Consider the following 15,425-nt stretch of genomic DNA (forward strand, 5'->3'; position numbering starts at 1 on the left):
TGCTCTGGGAGGAGGTACAGACCTTGGCTTCCAGACTTGCAAGGAGACTTCACTTCCCTGCTCTCCTTCTCAGAGAAAGATGAAACCAATGTGATATGGTATGCATAGTTGCCAAATGGTTTATTTGCCATTTGCCAATTATAATATTGGATTTACACAATAAACTGGGGTGCAAAGAAAGTAAGGTTCCATTGCTTCCTAGGCAATGGCAGTCTGGCTGCCCTGCACAGTCTGGGCAAGGGGATGCTCCTGGCAGAGGAGATGGCCACTCAGATTTCGTGCAGTGAGTGGACCACACATGATGGGGTGTCTGCTTTCCTGCGCTACCTAGAAACACCTTGGAGAAGGGCTTCTTGGGTGTTCACTCATAACACATCTCGTTTAAAATTCAAGATTGACAGTTCCCTTGCAGAAAGTGTTCATAGGTCAGTACCAGGAAGAAAGAAACCACACAATTTCCAGGATGCTTTGTGAATGGATCCAGAAACTGCTACACAAATAGACACAAGGTGGGGCCTAGGCAGGTAGTAACCATTTCTCATTATGACGTTTTCAACAGATGTGTTATATACTGTCATTTCAATTTGGAAGTTTATTTTTTTTCCATTGATTTTTATACATCCAGAATATCACAAATAACCAAGTTTTTTTTTTTTTTGCACATTCATTTACCCATAACAGAAAATGAAATTCTTAAAAAAAATTGGAACCATGCTATTAGCTCTTTACAAAAGTGAATAAAAAGTAGCTCGTTTTTAAGTCTAAAAGAAAGAAGCATTTTTTTTTTTTTGTCTACAGTATTTAGCAAACATAAGAAAATGTTCTTAGAAACACACACACAAAATTGGAAAAAAATTATTACAGGTATTAACAATATTTTATAATGAAAGCTTAAAATCTATTTACATACATAAATACAATTAACTTTGTTGATGCAACTCTTCTGGAAGGGAAAAAAAAAAAAAGCCAAATGATCAGCGTCAATACTGATCTGGCTAAAGGGAGGGGAAAACCCCAAAGAAAGAAATAGACACACACACACAAAAAATCCCAAAAGATTGTATACTGCAGGTAAACAAAAAAGCATTTTGTTCAAACGTGAAAAATATTTTCTGATATCATTGTTAAACCGAGTTTTCATGTATAAAAGACTCCAAACATGTCATCCCCCAGAAAACAAAAAACATCAAAAAACAAAAATTACCAGGACGGAATGTCCCAAGGAAACAGGTATTTCAAGAGAGAAATTGGCAATCCTAAATTGCAGGACATTTGAGTGAAACCATTCATTTCCTTTCTAATCAGAGCATCTCTGTTTATCTGCACAGAAACCCTAGGCAGCAGAAAGTCTGTCCCTTAACTCACTGATTGTAATTTGCCCAGGAAGGCTTCTATTGCTGCACTCGGACAGCAAGTAGATCCAAAATGTTGGCAAGGTCTCTGTTCTGCTGGAAGAAACCCATACGCAGGAGAAAGGCTGACTCACTATGCTCTTTTATGTAAAGGGAGGGAAAGTGCAGCTCCTCCAGTCCTGTTTGGTCTCAGGATGGGTGTGCGTGCTGTTTCCCTATATAAAGTTGGAGAACAGAGGAGGTACAAGGAGAAAGACGGAGATGTTTAGTGGGGGCAGAGAGGAGGAAAAATGTAAGTATTTTTAGAGAGTTAGAAAAACAAAAAGAACAGAAATATGTGTCAATGTTGAACTTATAAATAAGGGCATTTACAAGCAGTAGAGATGGCTTATTTAATCTTTCTTCTTCTGGACCAATGCTCCCAGATACATCGTTATTACTTTATTGGCTTAAGGGTCTACTTGATGAAAGGACCACCTTAATTTACCTGAAGGCAGTAGAATGGAATTCCTCAGGGGGCGGGGATGGGGGGAATGCTTTAAGTATGAGGCTTATCTCTAAAACAACTAAAGTTTAAGTTTTTCTTTCTGGAGAGATTAAGTACTATATATGCCGGTAATGGTCTGTGAATCTCTGAATAGCCAAACCCGTGGGTCTACAACAAAGTGACAAGCTCTCCTCACACATGGCTTTGAAAGTGAAGATTCAATGTGAGAGATTTATATGATTTCCCTTGTAGGGCATTACATTGATTTTGAGTTGGAATATCTTCAGGTACCAGAACTAAACTGAAAAATATACTTTTCCTTCATTTTTTAATCAACATTTTGTCAGGTCAGATAAGGCAATGTGCTGAAAAGAACACAAGTTCAGTTTGGAGTGAATGGGCTAATGGTCCTTTTCAGATATAAAAATAATTGAAATCTACTGACATTTAAGAGTAATTTTGCTGCAAAAAAAAGGTACACAGAATAAAACATGAAAATGATTTATGGAGGGAGAATTATGTCTAAAATGAAAATAAATAGAATATTCTGAGTTTCTCTAAGATCTGCTTTAGCTCTTTTCTAGATAAGAACGATCTGATAACACAAACTGCTTTACTCTTTAATTCTTACCAAAGTGCTACTGCATCTGTGTAAAACAAATAATCAATACATATATATATATATAAAAGAAAACTCAAAAACAAGTTGTTTTAAATAAGACCAGCTGTTTTGCTGCCTGCAGCCAAAGATCTTTCTAATTTGAATCCTTAAATTTATAAAATAAAAAATCAAACACTGTTCTGAAGTCCTGCTTTCAAATAACTCTTCAGAGTTGACCTGAAATCATTTCAACTAATTTAAGAGGTACATTAAATAACCACCAGATCATTTTGAGCACACATATGTTAAAATCAGCAGTTAGTATTTATGAGTTGTACAACAACTGCCTTGTGACCAAATCCTCCAATAAAAATAGTGCCATAAAATTTACAGTGACATTGGATATGTTTGAATTGTAGCCATGGGCAGTGACATGAATCTTTTCCTGTCACGCTGATGCACCGCCAAAGTGCACACACCCTACAGGGTAGGGTCTCGGCCTGGTGAGAGCAACACAAAGCTAGGTGGGGAAGCAGCATGGGATGGGTCCTGCACAGGTGGGATGGCACCCTCCCCACATGACTTCACTGAGGCAGGTGGAGGGAACTGGGCTTGTTCGGGCCTGCTTCTGGGCCCACCCTATGAAAACTGACCTGGACACCTCGGCTGTCAAAGGCATCTGGTCCCTTCCACTCCCAGCCTTGGGGGACAGCCACAGGCTTTCTTCTGCATCAACCAACAGGTATAGTATCAAAGAGGAATATCTCCTTGGAGCTAAACAAACATCTGAACTCTGGGTTCAGATGACTCCTTCCTACCCCAGAATGGAGCATTTAAGGAACCCCTAAATTCATTCATTTGGTTTCCATGTGGATACCATTCCTCCACACAGCTTACTTTGGACTCATTCTGTTACAAAGCATGTCTAACATTATTAAGAGGCCATGGAGTGAGCAAACCCCCTAGGCAGAAAATAAATCCTCTCCAGAGGTGCAATCATTGGCATCTACCCCAACCCTCTGGAACCAGATTTGAAGGGAGGGAGTCAGGTATGAGACCCTTTGTTGAGCTTAGCAGAAAATTCCATACTTCAGATCTTTGGAGTGACCCTCAGTATCTAAAAAGCCTAATAAAAACATGGCTGCATTAGCTACCGACTCGTTTGATTAACATTAAAGGGAGTTTAATGTAAACAATATTTAGATAACCAAGTGATCACATTACCCATCCTTTTTTTTTTTTCCAACCTTCTTCAATGTGATACAATTAATTCTGGCTACTATCAAAAACAAAAAATGTAGTACTTGATATTTTTCTTAATATAAGCACATTTAAATAATAAAAAAGTATCAACACATTAAGTAAGTGTCTAAACATCAAGATACATAAATATCTAGGGATTCCTTGTGGGAATACAGTAGTTGAAAATGACCCAAAGCTGCAGCTGTTTCTCAAAAAAACAACTACACCAAAAGTCCAAAAGAAAAGTTAAATAAAACTTACAGAAAAAGGAATCATATTTCTTTCATTTGTCAAAGCAAGAAAGAAGCAAAGCTCAAATATATATATATATATATAAAAATAAAAAAACCACCCCAAATGCAAATACACATTTTGCAATTTATAAGGTGCTGGAAAAGAAAATTAAAAATGTGAATCAGATGCCAAACAGAATGAGTTGCATCTCTGCCTGCCCCGCCCTCCCCCCACAAAGAAAACCCCAAGTTCCATACTCTTTGGAATAAACAACTTGGTTAAAAAGTGAAGTCAAGGTTATAAAATCTTTCTTTTATTCACAGCATTGCTAAATCAGAAGCATTCACAGTTTCCCTCCGGGAATCTTCCTGTTTGCCTTAACGAAGTGCCCACAGGGCGGTGAACCGGACACCCTCAAGTTGCGTCAGGTTAGAAGAAAAAAATCTGAGACGGGCCCACAGCGGCGGCGAACTGCGCGGACTTCAGAAGCGAGAGATGGCGACCGCAGGCAGTTGGCAGGTGGCAATTGGCAGGTGGCGAGCATCCCCCGCGGGGCCCGCGCGGGCTTCTCCACCACGCGATGCTGGGCCCACGACGGGCGCTTACTGGAAGACGTCCGGCCGCACGGAGCGCGCGTGCGCAGCCTCACTCAGTAGGGCCGCCACACGGCCTCCTCGAGGCGCGCGGCGGGCGCCATGTTGGTGGGGGAGTTGCTGTGGCTGCCCTCAGCCTCCACCACGTCGCTCTGGTTCGGGAGGCTAGGGTTGAGCAGCGCCGAGCCGGTGGACGCGTTGGTGCAGGGCGGCAGGATGCGTGGTGGCGAGCGCTCGCCGCTCACCATGGAGAACTGGTAGGAGCCTGCCGACGCGCCGTAATACAGGTGGTAGGATGGCGAGCTGGCCTGGAACGGGCCGCCCTGTGCCTGCGACGAGCCGGGGTAGGGCGGTGGCAGGTACGTGTGGTAGCGCGTGGCCGAGCTCATGGCTGACATGCCGATGCCGATGCCTGACGTGACGGGCGTTGGGGAGTAGGTGAAGGCGCCAGGGTAGTGCATGCGGGGGTCGGAGATGGAGGGCAGCGCAGGGAACTGGCGCGGGTCGCCAAAGGCCGTCAGGTCGGGCGCAGCTGTGTGGTGGGTGAGAAATATCGTGAGATTAGGGTTCAGGGAGGCCACACCCTTTCCCTCACCCAACCGGCGCCCAGGAGAATTTCCCACAATGCTGCTGCCGTCCAGGGAGTGGGTATGATGAAGATGGGCATATATGAGTGAGCGAGTGAGTGAGTTGCTCAGTCGTGTCCGACTCTTTGCGACTGCATGGACTGCAGCCCTCCAGGCTCCTCCGTCCATGGAATTATTCAGGCAAGAACACCAGAGTGGGCTGCCATTTCCTTCTCCAAGGTAATATATGATCTCATGCAATGTAATAAGGTTGTAATATAATGTAATATGTAGTCATACTTGCTTAATATAAACATATTAGATATAACTGATTTAATATAAACAAATATTGCTGTAACTCTGAGGTTGGCACACCCACTTGCCAGATTCACCTGCTACCAGTTTTTGTATGCCCACAGTCTTAAGAGTGTGTTTACTTTTCTAAATGGTTGGGGGAACAAAAAAATCAAAAGACTTTTTCCTGACTTGAAAATGATACGAAATTTAAATTTCAGTGTTCATAAATGAAGTTTTATTGAAAGGAGCCTCGCTTGTTCTTTTATGTATTAACTATGACTACTTTTTAAGTCAGCAGTTCAGAGTGGTCATGGCAGAGACTGGAGGGCCAGACTGTAGGGCTCAGAAAGTCTGCAATATTTAGTATCTGGTCCTTTGTAGAAAAAAGTTTGCCACCTCTCTATATAATCAACATATTAATATGTCAGCATTAATGTCTTATTATAACTATATGACAAAACAATGTAACACTTGAAGAACTATTAATATAATAGATGCATTAATAGACTGATATTAATGGAATATATATAAATATATATAGCCCCCAAAGAGAGCTTCCCAGGTGGTGCTAGTGGTAAAGAACCCGCCTGCCAGTACAGGAGATGTAAGAGACATGGGTTCAATCCCTGGGTTGGGAAGATCCCCTGGGGAAAGGCATGGCAATCCACTCCAGTATTCTTGCCTGGAGAATCCCATGGACAGAGGGGCCTGGCAGGGCTACAGTCTGTAGGGTCACAAAGAGTCAGACACGACTGAAGAGACTTAACATGCACATATACATAATACGATACTGTCATAATATGTAATAACATTTTAATATGTTATACATAATATTTAGGTTGAATCCTAGATATTTGCCATTTCTATAGGCCTGCAATAGTTAAAAATAGGCAGTTTCCTATTGAAGCTAATGCATGCCATAGTAGTGGCTGGGAGTGGATGTCCATGAACCACCAATCTCTTTCTCTTCCACATCTGCCTTCAGACTAGTTCTACATTTTTAGAAACAGTACAGCCTCGATTTCACATGCTTTTCTCTAATATGCATCACTTGTTTGTTAACAGGAATGGCCACAGGGCCTTGACTTACCTACTCCATTTTTATACATGTTGAAGTTCTACCAGCAATGGCAAAGCTTGGTCTATAAAACTCATTTTGTTAGGATTATGCATTTACCCTTTCACAGATGGGCTTGGCAGTCTTTCATTGCATCCTTCTGCCTTTCTCTTAAACACAGGCTGCCTTTGGGAACTTTTCGGGGGGGGGTGGTAGTTTGGGTGCCAGGACAGGTTTCCTGTATCCCATAGATGAGTTTCCCAGCAGTGGCACTATTGACATTGGGCGCCAGCTCTATGGGGTGGTGTGGGTCTGTCCTGTGCAGGCCTGTTCTGTACGTGGTAGCATGTTTGGCAGCATCCTTGGCCAATGCCCACCAGATGTTGGTAGTGTCCTCACTCCCCCTACTGGGTCAACCAACAAGGTCCTGACCTTCCAAATGCCCTGGGGATAGGGGTGAGACCAGGGGATGGCGGCAAAAGTGCCCTTCCGCTGAGACAACATTCCTACTGTTGATGTAGGATGATGTCCTCGGGGAGTTTCTGTTCCTCAGAATTATTCATTAAATGACCAGGCCAAGACTGTAGTCTTTATGTCAGCAAACCCAAAAGGCAGCAACAAAACAGAGGAGAAGCAAGAACTGAATGTTTTAAAATTTGTAAGTTCTCAAATCAACATACAAAATAACTCCAGGCTCAAGATGGCATGTGGCCTGGGTCCTTTTGTGTTTAGGCCCACAGAGAAACCTGACAGCGCCAAAAGCTTGCTCTGAAAGGAAAGCTACCGGGGTGGATTAATCTGTTTTTGGACAGCTTCGGCTGTTGATCAACTTCCTCATATTTCAAGCCTGTTATTCCAGCAGGGAGAGCTAGTGTTCTCATTCTCTCTCTCTCCCCCCTCCCCCCTCCCTCCTAATGCACTCTCTAACTTTGGGGTGCCTGTGATGAGGGGATGTACTCCTCATCAGAGAGGTAATTAAAGTTTATAGAAACAACCGAAGTCTGCAGCAAATCTCTCCACTAATGAGGAAACCAGGAGTCTGACTTTCAAACAAACAGTCCTGTTAATCTTTTCAAAGCGAGTCAGACATGTGGGCAGGGACAAAGCTGTAAACGGACAGCGGCTCTAGGACCGCCCTTCCACGGACACTCTCTCGCTCGTCCTGAAGCCAGGCCGCACCCCATTCCACAGGGTTTGTCCCTGCCCGCTGGGGCCATCTGTGAGCAAGCCCTGTGTCACTTGTTTGTGTTCGCACAGAGAGCCGTGACATGCTTGAGAGTTAACAGGAAGCTTTACTCCATTTTTCCAGTTAGATTTCTATAGTCAGGGAGAAGCATTAGGCAAACACAATCAATTTGTTGTCATCTGATGCAATACTCCGGACACAAATAAATGACTCCACCCATGATTCCTCTTGCTTCATTTGCCCTGAGACAAAAAGGTGAATCCACTGGAAAATGAATGAAAGGTCACCCTGTTTCACGACGGTGTCTGGACATGCTCTGCCAGTCTGTTCCAACTGCTATGTGGTAACCTGGTAATGGCAGCAAGTTACCGGAATACCGAGTGAGCCCGTGATTTGTCACGGACATAAGTAATGGAATGATGTTACAGTGTCAGCTGTCAGGGGAAAACAGTTCTTTCACTTGTGGGCAGAATGTCTGAAAGATCTTAGATGCTGCTTGCGATTCTTCTTCTGCCCACAGAGTACCAGTGCCACACTACGAAAGACCATCCAACTTGCCAGTTTATCCTTTCCAACACACATTGTGATGATGAAACAACTTCGGCCCATGAGTTAGACTCAGATTCAAATGACCTGTTCATATAGTTGTTGTCATTTTTATGTCCAGCCTGACACCCCAACCCAAGCAAGCCCCACCAGTCACCGACAGTTCACCGTGCCCCCGGCTTAACTCATTTGTCCTTTCAGCTGGCCTGGTGCCCCCTTATTTAAGAGCAGTGTGGGCAGAAGTGGGGACCCCTGACATTCACAGGGAGCTTTTAAAAGAGGAGGATATCTGGGGATTAGGTAGTATAGGTATTTTAGTTGGAAATGTTGCCCCACGGATGGGGCTAAATATTTGCCATGACAGCTAAAAGTCTTCCTTCTGCTGCTTGACGTGGATGAAAGCGGCCTTATGCCGGGCCCCTCCCACTGCCCCCAAAGGATTAAACAGCCTGAGCAGATAATGGCTGCCTTAAAAGGATCTTTCGCATGACTCAGATTAATGCTTGCTGTCTGTCGCCCAGGTTGGCAGCTAAACATTATTTAAAAAGAAAAGAAAAGAAAAAAACCTCCAGATGACAACTCTTTTCAGACAAGGTGTGGAGTCTGTCTGCAAAGCAAAGAAAGACACAGAGCGCAGGTCCCTCCTGCAGAAGGAAGCTCAGGTGAGGCTGGGGTGCTCCAAACTAGCTGGGGGAAGGGTTCAAGGAAAGTGGGCTCCAAACTATGACAGGCTCTCAAAGCATTGATGGGTAGACCTATGGCTGATTCTTGATGTACGACAGAAAACCCACAAAATTTGGTAAAGCAATTACCTTTCAATTAAGAAAATAAAGTGACAAAAGTAAGAATAAACAGAAAAAGAAAAGAATAAAACTTCACTTGATTAGGCATAAAAAAAAAAAGCAGAAGCAGCCTCTTCTAAGTATCCCAACCCCCTCCTGCCTCCAGGCGGAAGATGACACTCTTCAGGCCTGGACTCCAGGCTCCATTTCTCAAAGGGAGATCTGCCAAGTTGAAGAGCAGCCTCCCATGCTGTTCTCTGCTGCCACTGGTGAAAGCTCCCCTGGAATTCTCCTGGGTCCACCCTCCAAGACAGCAGCAGGGTTAGGCTTGAGTGCCGAAATGGGACCTGGCTTTTATCTCCTTCACACCCTGGGGCCGTAAAACGCCCTTCCACGACTCCCTGGCTAATTGAAGTCCAGGCTATTCAGAAGTATAACTGTGAGACGGGACAGGGGAGGGCGCATGTTAACTCATTCCTATTAAAAAAAAAAAAAAGAAGTCACCCTCCCCTCTGAACTGGTCAGCAGAGCAGCTGGCCCCAAGGGATAAGTTTCTGGAGATCCTGGGTGCTGACCAAGTCAAAAGACTTGTGACATACATTCCAAGGGACAGGATCCACAGCAGGGACACTTCTAAGGAAAAGAGTCATTGCTTCAGATGTAGGCCATAGCCAGCAGGCAGAATAGTGCCACCAAGAAGAAGAAACAATAAAAGATAGCCAGTCCCAAGGGAACAGAGCTGCTGTAGCAACAAGTTGAGCGGACTTCATGATTCCTACTCCAGTCCCTTAACTCCTGCGCCCAGCAGGTGCCATGAAATTCTTGGCAGCAGTGGCTGAAAATAATGTGGAAACTGGGCAAGTAAGTTGGCTTCCCTACTTCACTATCACGCCCAAGAACAAGTGAAGACAGTGCTCAACCGGGGGACGGTGTCGGCCCTCAGGACATCTGGCAGCATCTGGTCATTTTTGGTTGTCATGACTGGGGGCAGGTGGGTACTGCTGGCATCTAGAGGCCAGAGACACTGATGAAGGCCCGGCATCACACACACTGCCCCCCACAACGGAGAAGAATCACCCTGCCCCAAGCGTCAGCAGCGCTGCTGTTGAGACCCGGAGAGGTATTCTGTGAAGCTCTGAGAAGAAGCTAAAGCATTTGGTGGAAACCTCAGGTAATCACAATTGTCCGCAGAACACAACGTCCCACAGCACTTGAAAATGACAGACGTGATGCCTTTGCCCCTTTGCCTGCCCCCTTAATCTGATATAATCTGACCCCAAGAATTGAAAAGCAAGGACAGCCGCCCTCCCCCCAACACACAAGGAGTGTGTTTGCAGGCCTCCTAAAGCTGAAGTTCTCTGAAGTGTTTTCACAGTTTGGTCCAGCTCCAATTTCAAAGCCCCAAATAGGGAGTTGCTTCTTTTTGCTTTCAACAAAGGAATTTTTCTCTGTAACTCCAGTTTCCCTGCCCACAAGCAAAGGTGAGTACCAAGCCCAAAGGTCCCATAGGTTAAATGACTAATATTTAATGAGCTCGTATTAACAACAGTTATGCCAGCCATGACACCTGAGCTCTCCAGGCTGTTCCTCTGGCCTGGTGTGAGCAGCTCTTAGTTGGAAGTGTCCCACTGGGGTAGGTCTGCGTCCCTTTGCACGTGTGCCCCAGCACGCAGTTCACGTGACCTGTGCGAGCTCACCACTGCAACACGGATCATCCTGTCTGAACTCCAGAAGCTGACTACTTGGGCCTTTTCTATTATTGATTCTTCAGCTCCCACCCTTGCTTGCCAAATAAGGGTGAGCACCCCAAAAGGCCCAAGGAATCCACTTTTTACAAGCCACTTCTACCTCCATATCCATAATCTTTACCTCTGAATGTCAAGGAAAATCAGTGCATGGGTGTGAGACTTAAGAGACAGACAGCGTTGTCTCTAACCGCATTGTGTCAAGTTAAAAATGACTGCCCCCTCCCCACCCCCTTAATGCATCTTGTCTGGACTCCAGAAACTTCCACAGCAGCCAGACTTCAAAGAGTATATTTTCAAGCATCTTACTTGAAAGTCGACTGGAAAGCTCGGCTGAGAGGGTCGTCATGCCGCTGGCCCGCCCAGGCGAGATAGGTGTGGCTGGGTGGACGGAGGGAGAGGCGATGGATCCCAGGTACTGGTAGGACTGATCGTAGGACCACGGTGGGGACGGCTGGATCTGCCTCGTATCTGCAGAGAATCGGGGAGGTCAGTGATGCATGAGGGGGGCAGGATTTGAAAAACGAATGCATTTAGTAAAAAAAACCAGCTACCTTTGTTGAATTCTTAGACGTATTTGTGGCCTACTTATCAGTGTTTAGTAAGCTTCCTTAACTCCCAAGTATTTGCTTTTGTGATGATACCCCCCCAAAAAGAAATGATACTGATATATAACTTATGTTTAACTCTTGAAGATTTTCTTCTGCTAATTATTCCTTCAAAGGTTTTATGTAACCTCACCAGCCCAGGTGGCTCAGTGGTAAAGAATCCGCCAGCCAGTGCTGGAGATGCAGGAGACGTGGGTTCCATCCCTGGGTCAGGAAGATCCTGTGGAGGAGGGCATGGCAACCCACTCCGGTATTGTTGCCCGGAGAATCCCATGGACAGAGGAGCCTGGCTGGCTACAGTCCACGGGGTCACTAAGAGTCAAACATGACTGAGTAACTGAGCCCGCACACACACAACGATGAGAGGAGCTGGTTACGCTTTCTAGGTGGAAGTGTTAATATTCAAACTGTTGACCTGCAGTACATACTGACTGCCCCAGTTTACCAATAATTACAGTCATCATTATCTGGTCATCACCCATCTCTATACTCAGTAAGCAGAAAAGAATGCAAGGGTTTGGGTCTTTTTTTGGTACCTTGGACAAGACTATTCCATGGCTGTTTAATATTTTCCATACACGTGATATCTGTCCCAGGGATAACTGATAAGAAAGTCTGGCTGAGAAACTGGCAGCAAGGCCTGATCACTGCTTACAGACCCAGCAGTGCAGAGCTGGTTCTGTCATCCCAGACTAACAGAGATGTCTTGTATTTTTTTGTTGTTGTTAAGACCTCAAGTTTGCAACTTTTAAAGGGCAAAATGTTGAGCAAGTATTGTATAGACTGCCATTAAAAGAGGCCTTCCTGGGATAGAGAAGAGACAAAAATCTGACTTCAGAAGGTTTAGGTAAAAAGGATTTTGTAAATTTGACTCCAGCACTCATAGACATCTTGGTTTTCAAAAGCATCATACTGTTTGCAGATGAAAAGGAGGAAGAAAAAAAATCCTTTCTATTCTTAGATCAACTGTGTAAGAAAATTAAAAAACTGACCACTGTCCCACCATGGGAGAGCTTTACATTTCTGTCTTAGGATTAGTTTTCTCTTTGTGTCCCACCTTCTTTGTGGACAAAGGCGACAACAAACAGCATTAACTCCCAGGGGTCTTTGCAGCCGCGGGTTCAGGGTGCTGGGAGTAAATACAGAAAGAGCAAAGTTCCTGAGGGAAATGCCAGCTGTTAAGTTCTGTGTGCGTCGTGACATAAAGAAATGAGTCAGTCCTTCTCGTTAAACAGTGTCTGCCTCTGCTCCCTCACTTGCTGAGGGGGCAGAATGCTGGGGCTTTTCACTTGCAGTGGTTAACTTTTCCCTCATCTTTAATGCCTTTGAAACCGTCACAATGGAGGACAGAATGAGGCATCTGGGGACTCGCATCTACCTTCTTATCCTTACTCTTCTCCTGACAGTCCTCGCCCCAGTTCCTCTCATACTGATCGACTTCTTTCTTTTCTTTGACGTAACTGGCTTAGAACGAATCTGATCAGTTCTCGCGAGGTGGATGAAGCTAGAGCCTGTTACACAGAGTGAAGGAAGTCAGAACCATTGTATTAATAACGCGTATATATGGGATCCAGAAAAATGGCACTGATGAACCCTATTTGTAGGGTAGGAATAGAGACACACAGAGAACGGATCTATGGACACAGTAGGGGAAGGAGAGGGTGGGATGGACTGAGAAAGTAGCGTTGAAACACGTCCATCACCACGTGTAAAACACACAGCCAGTGTGAAGTTGGTGTGCAACACAAGGAGCTGAGCCAAGTGCTCTGTAACAACCGAGTGGCGTGTGATGGGGCGGAGAGTGGGAGACAGTATCCTTAGGACTGATCCATGTTGTCTTATGGCAGAAACCAACACGACACTGCAAGGCAATTGTCCTCCGATTAAAATTAAAAAAAAAAAAATCCTGACCTTTTAATTTTGAATGTTGAAAAACCTGGGGAAATAATTTAGAATCTTTGAAACCTAATGTTAAAGAAAGGTCTTTATTTCCATCTGAATTTGAGAGAATCTGAGGGGATGGCAAGGAATAAAGTACTGGTCCACTCCAGACTCAGTGGAAAATAAGTGCTCAGCCACAGTCGAAGATCCTGCATAATCTTAGAGCAAACAGTGCTTCCAGTAATTGAAAGCAAATAGCAACAGCAGATTGTTTGATAGTCCCATATTGCTACAAGGATTTTGCTTCAATTGAAAATAAAAATTATACCCTCAGATATTTCTATTAAGCCATGTCTATGTCCTGGATATATACGTATTTACTAAGTGAATATATATGGTACTCAAATATTTTAATCATTTAAAAAGCAAACAAAAGAGGTTTTATAATTGTCATAAAGCCCTCTGGGTGTGAATTGCGGTACAGTAATTCATGCCCTGTGTGTAGACAGCCCAGCACCCCTAACCCCACGTCTAAAACCACAGTAAGCATAAGTATTATGCCATGATTCATGCTCTGTCATGTTTTACTGTAGTGAAAAAGTTGTGCTAGGCTTTTCTAAACTCATAATTAAACCATGCAAACGTTGCATAATGTTTCACAGCCTTTTAAAAATATGCTTTGGTAAAATAATCTTTATGATTAAAGTCCAGGTTCTGTGATTTTTTTTTTTAACACAGGGTTTCAAATTCAACATCTTCTGAGTTCACACCACAACTCAGCTTTTCAGAGCTGGGAGTGGGGTGGGAGTGGGGAATGGATGGGCAGTACTAGAAGCCCAGTGGCCCCAGATCAGTTTTCACATCTGCGACCACAGTGAACTGTATTTGGCTTCATTGGCAGCGGTGGGCCAGAAGGTGGTGATGGCGAGCTTCTCATGTTGGGAGTTTTGCGTGTTTTCTTCTAAATGTTACATGGACTAGTAATGAAAACAAAACAAAGCGAAGGGCCAATAATATGGTTTATGGTGAGTTTATCATTGAGTTCACATTCTCACTATGATGGGGCCAACATGAATACATGAAGACAACTATGGAAATGACAGTGCTCTGGGCACCTGAGCACTGGGCTGGAGGCAGGAGAAGTGACCTCTAGCCTGTTTGTGTGATGGCCCTGGATCACATGCTTACTCTTTCTTATTCTCATCTCTGAAAGGAGATGATCGCTAAGCCCCTTCCAATGGTGACACTGCAGGATCTTAATTCAAACAGGCCCCCCAAACAGTACCTCCCGGGAGCTTCCTAGGCACTGCTAATGGCAAAGAACCCGCCTGCCAACGCAGGAGACTCAAGAGATGCAGGTTTGATTCCTGGCTGGGGAAGATCCCCTGGAGGAGGGCATGGCAACCCACTGCAGAATTCTGCCTGGAGAAACCCATGGACAGGAGCCTGGTGGGCCACAGTCCAAAGGGTCGCAAAGAGTTGGACATGACTGAAATGACAACATGCACACATGCATGCAGTACCTCCCTGCTTGTATGTTAATCAGAGTTAGGGAAGAATAAGGTGGGTATGTGAGGTGAAGAACAGTGCTTGTAATTTATATTCCAGGAAGGGGAAGTGGGATGGGGGTAAGATGGTAGTTACAGAGAAAAGAAAGTCATAGGCCGAGAAAGAGAACTATTGTCTGCCAATCTTCAGAGAAGTGCTGCTTGTTCTCAAAGGGAATGCCTTTGATAGGTCAATCCACCAAAATGAACAAGTTTTTTGAAACTTACTATTAATACATGTATTAATTTGTGAGTAGGACCAGTTATGTCTGATATTAGTGAAGGTCCCAGACCTGTATGATGCCTAGAGAGTCTCTTTCTTATTGTATTCATCATCATGCTGAGTTACTTCATTCACTCTTAGGTTCATGACGTTCCTCACTTCCTCATTCATTCATGTCGCCAGTAAACATTTTTGCTTGATTACGGCCACTGTTTCTATTGACATATTTTCAGTTTCATTGAAGAAGACAGCATGCAAAAACAGATGGGTAATGTAAGCAGGGAAGAAATTGTAAGATGCAAAAGGAAGTTCCAGGAATGAAAAACACTGTAACAGAAATGAGAAATACCTTTGATGGCTTCTTCAACAGCCTGGACATGCATGAAAAAAGAATTTCAATGAAATTGAAAATACGTCAATAGAAACTTCCCAAACTATCGGGAAAGTGAAAGTGTGAAAGTCACTCAGTTCTGTCCGA

At 44.3% G+C, this 15,425-nt stretch overlaps 1 protein-coding gene across 6 annotated transcripts in view; it reads right to left on the reverse strand.

Annotated features, from left to right (window-relative positions):
- Positions 1-572: 572 nt before the first annotated feature.
- Positions 573-15,425, reverse strand: part of RUNX1 (RUNX family transcription factor 1) — a 274,888-nt gene continuing 260,035 nt past the window's right edge. For 3 of the 6 annotated variants that reach the window (XM_025293398.3, XM_025293413.3, XM_025293429.3), the window contains 3 exons: positions 12,675-12,807; positions 10,998-11,159; positions 573-5,041 (listed from right to left, as the gene is read on the reverse strand). In XM_025293398.3, coding sequence (XP_025149183.1) covers positions 4,675-5,041; positions 10,998-11,159; positions 12,675-12,807 — 662 coding nt within the window. In that variant the 3' untranslated portion in view covers positions 573-4,674. The remainder of the gene's footprint in view (positions 5,042-10,997; positions 11,160-12,674; positions 12,808-15,425) is intronic. The other 3 variants (XM_006071987.4, XM_006071986.4, XM_006071985.4) reach the window with 1 other exon arrangement.

This window comes from Bubalus bubalis, chromosome 1 (assembly GCF_019923935.1).
Source record: "Bubalus bubalis isolate 160015118507 breed Murrah chromosome 1, NDDB_SH_1, whole genome shotgun sequence".
In the NCBI taxonomy this organism is placed as follows: domain Eukaryota; kingdom Metazoa; phylum Chordata; class Mammalia; order Artiodactyla; family Bovidae; genus Bubalus; species Bubalus bubalis.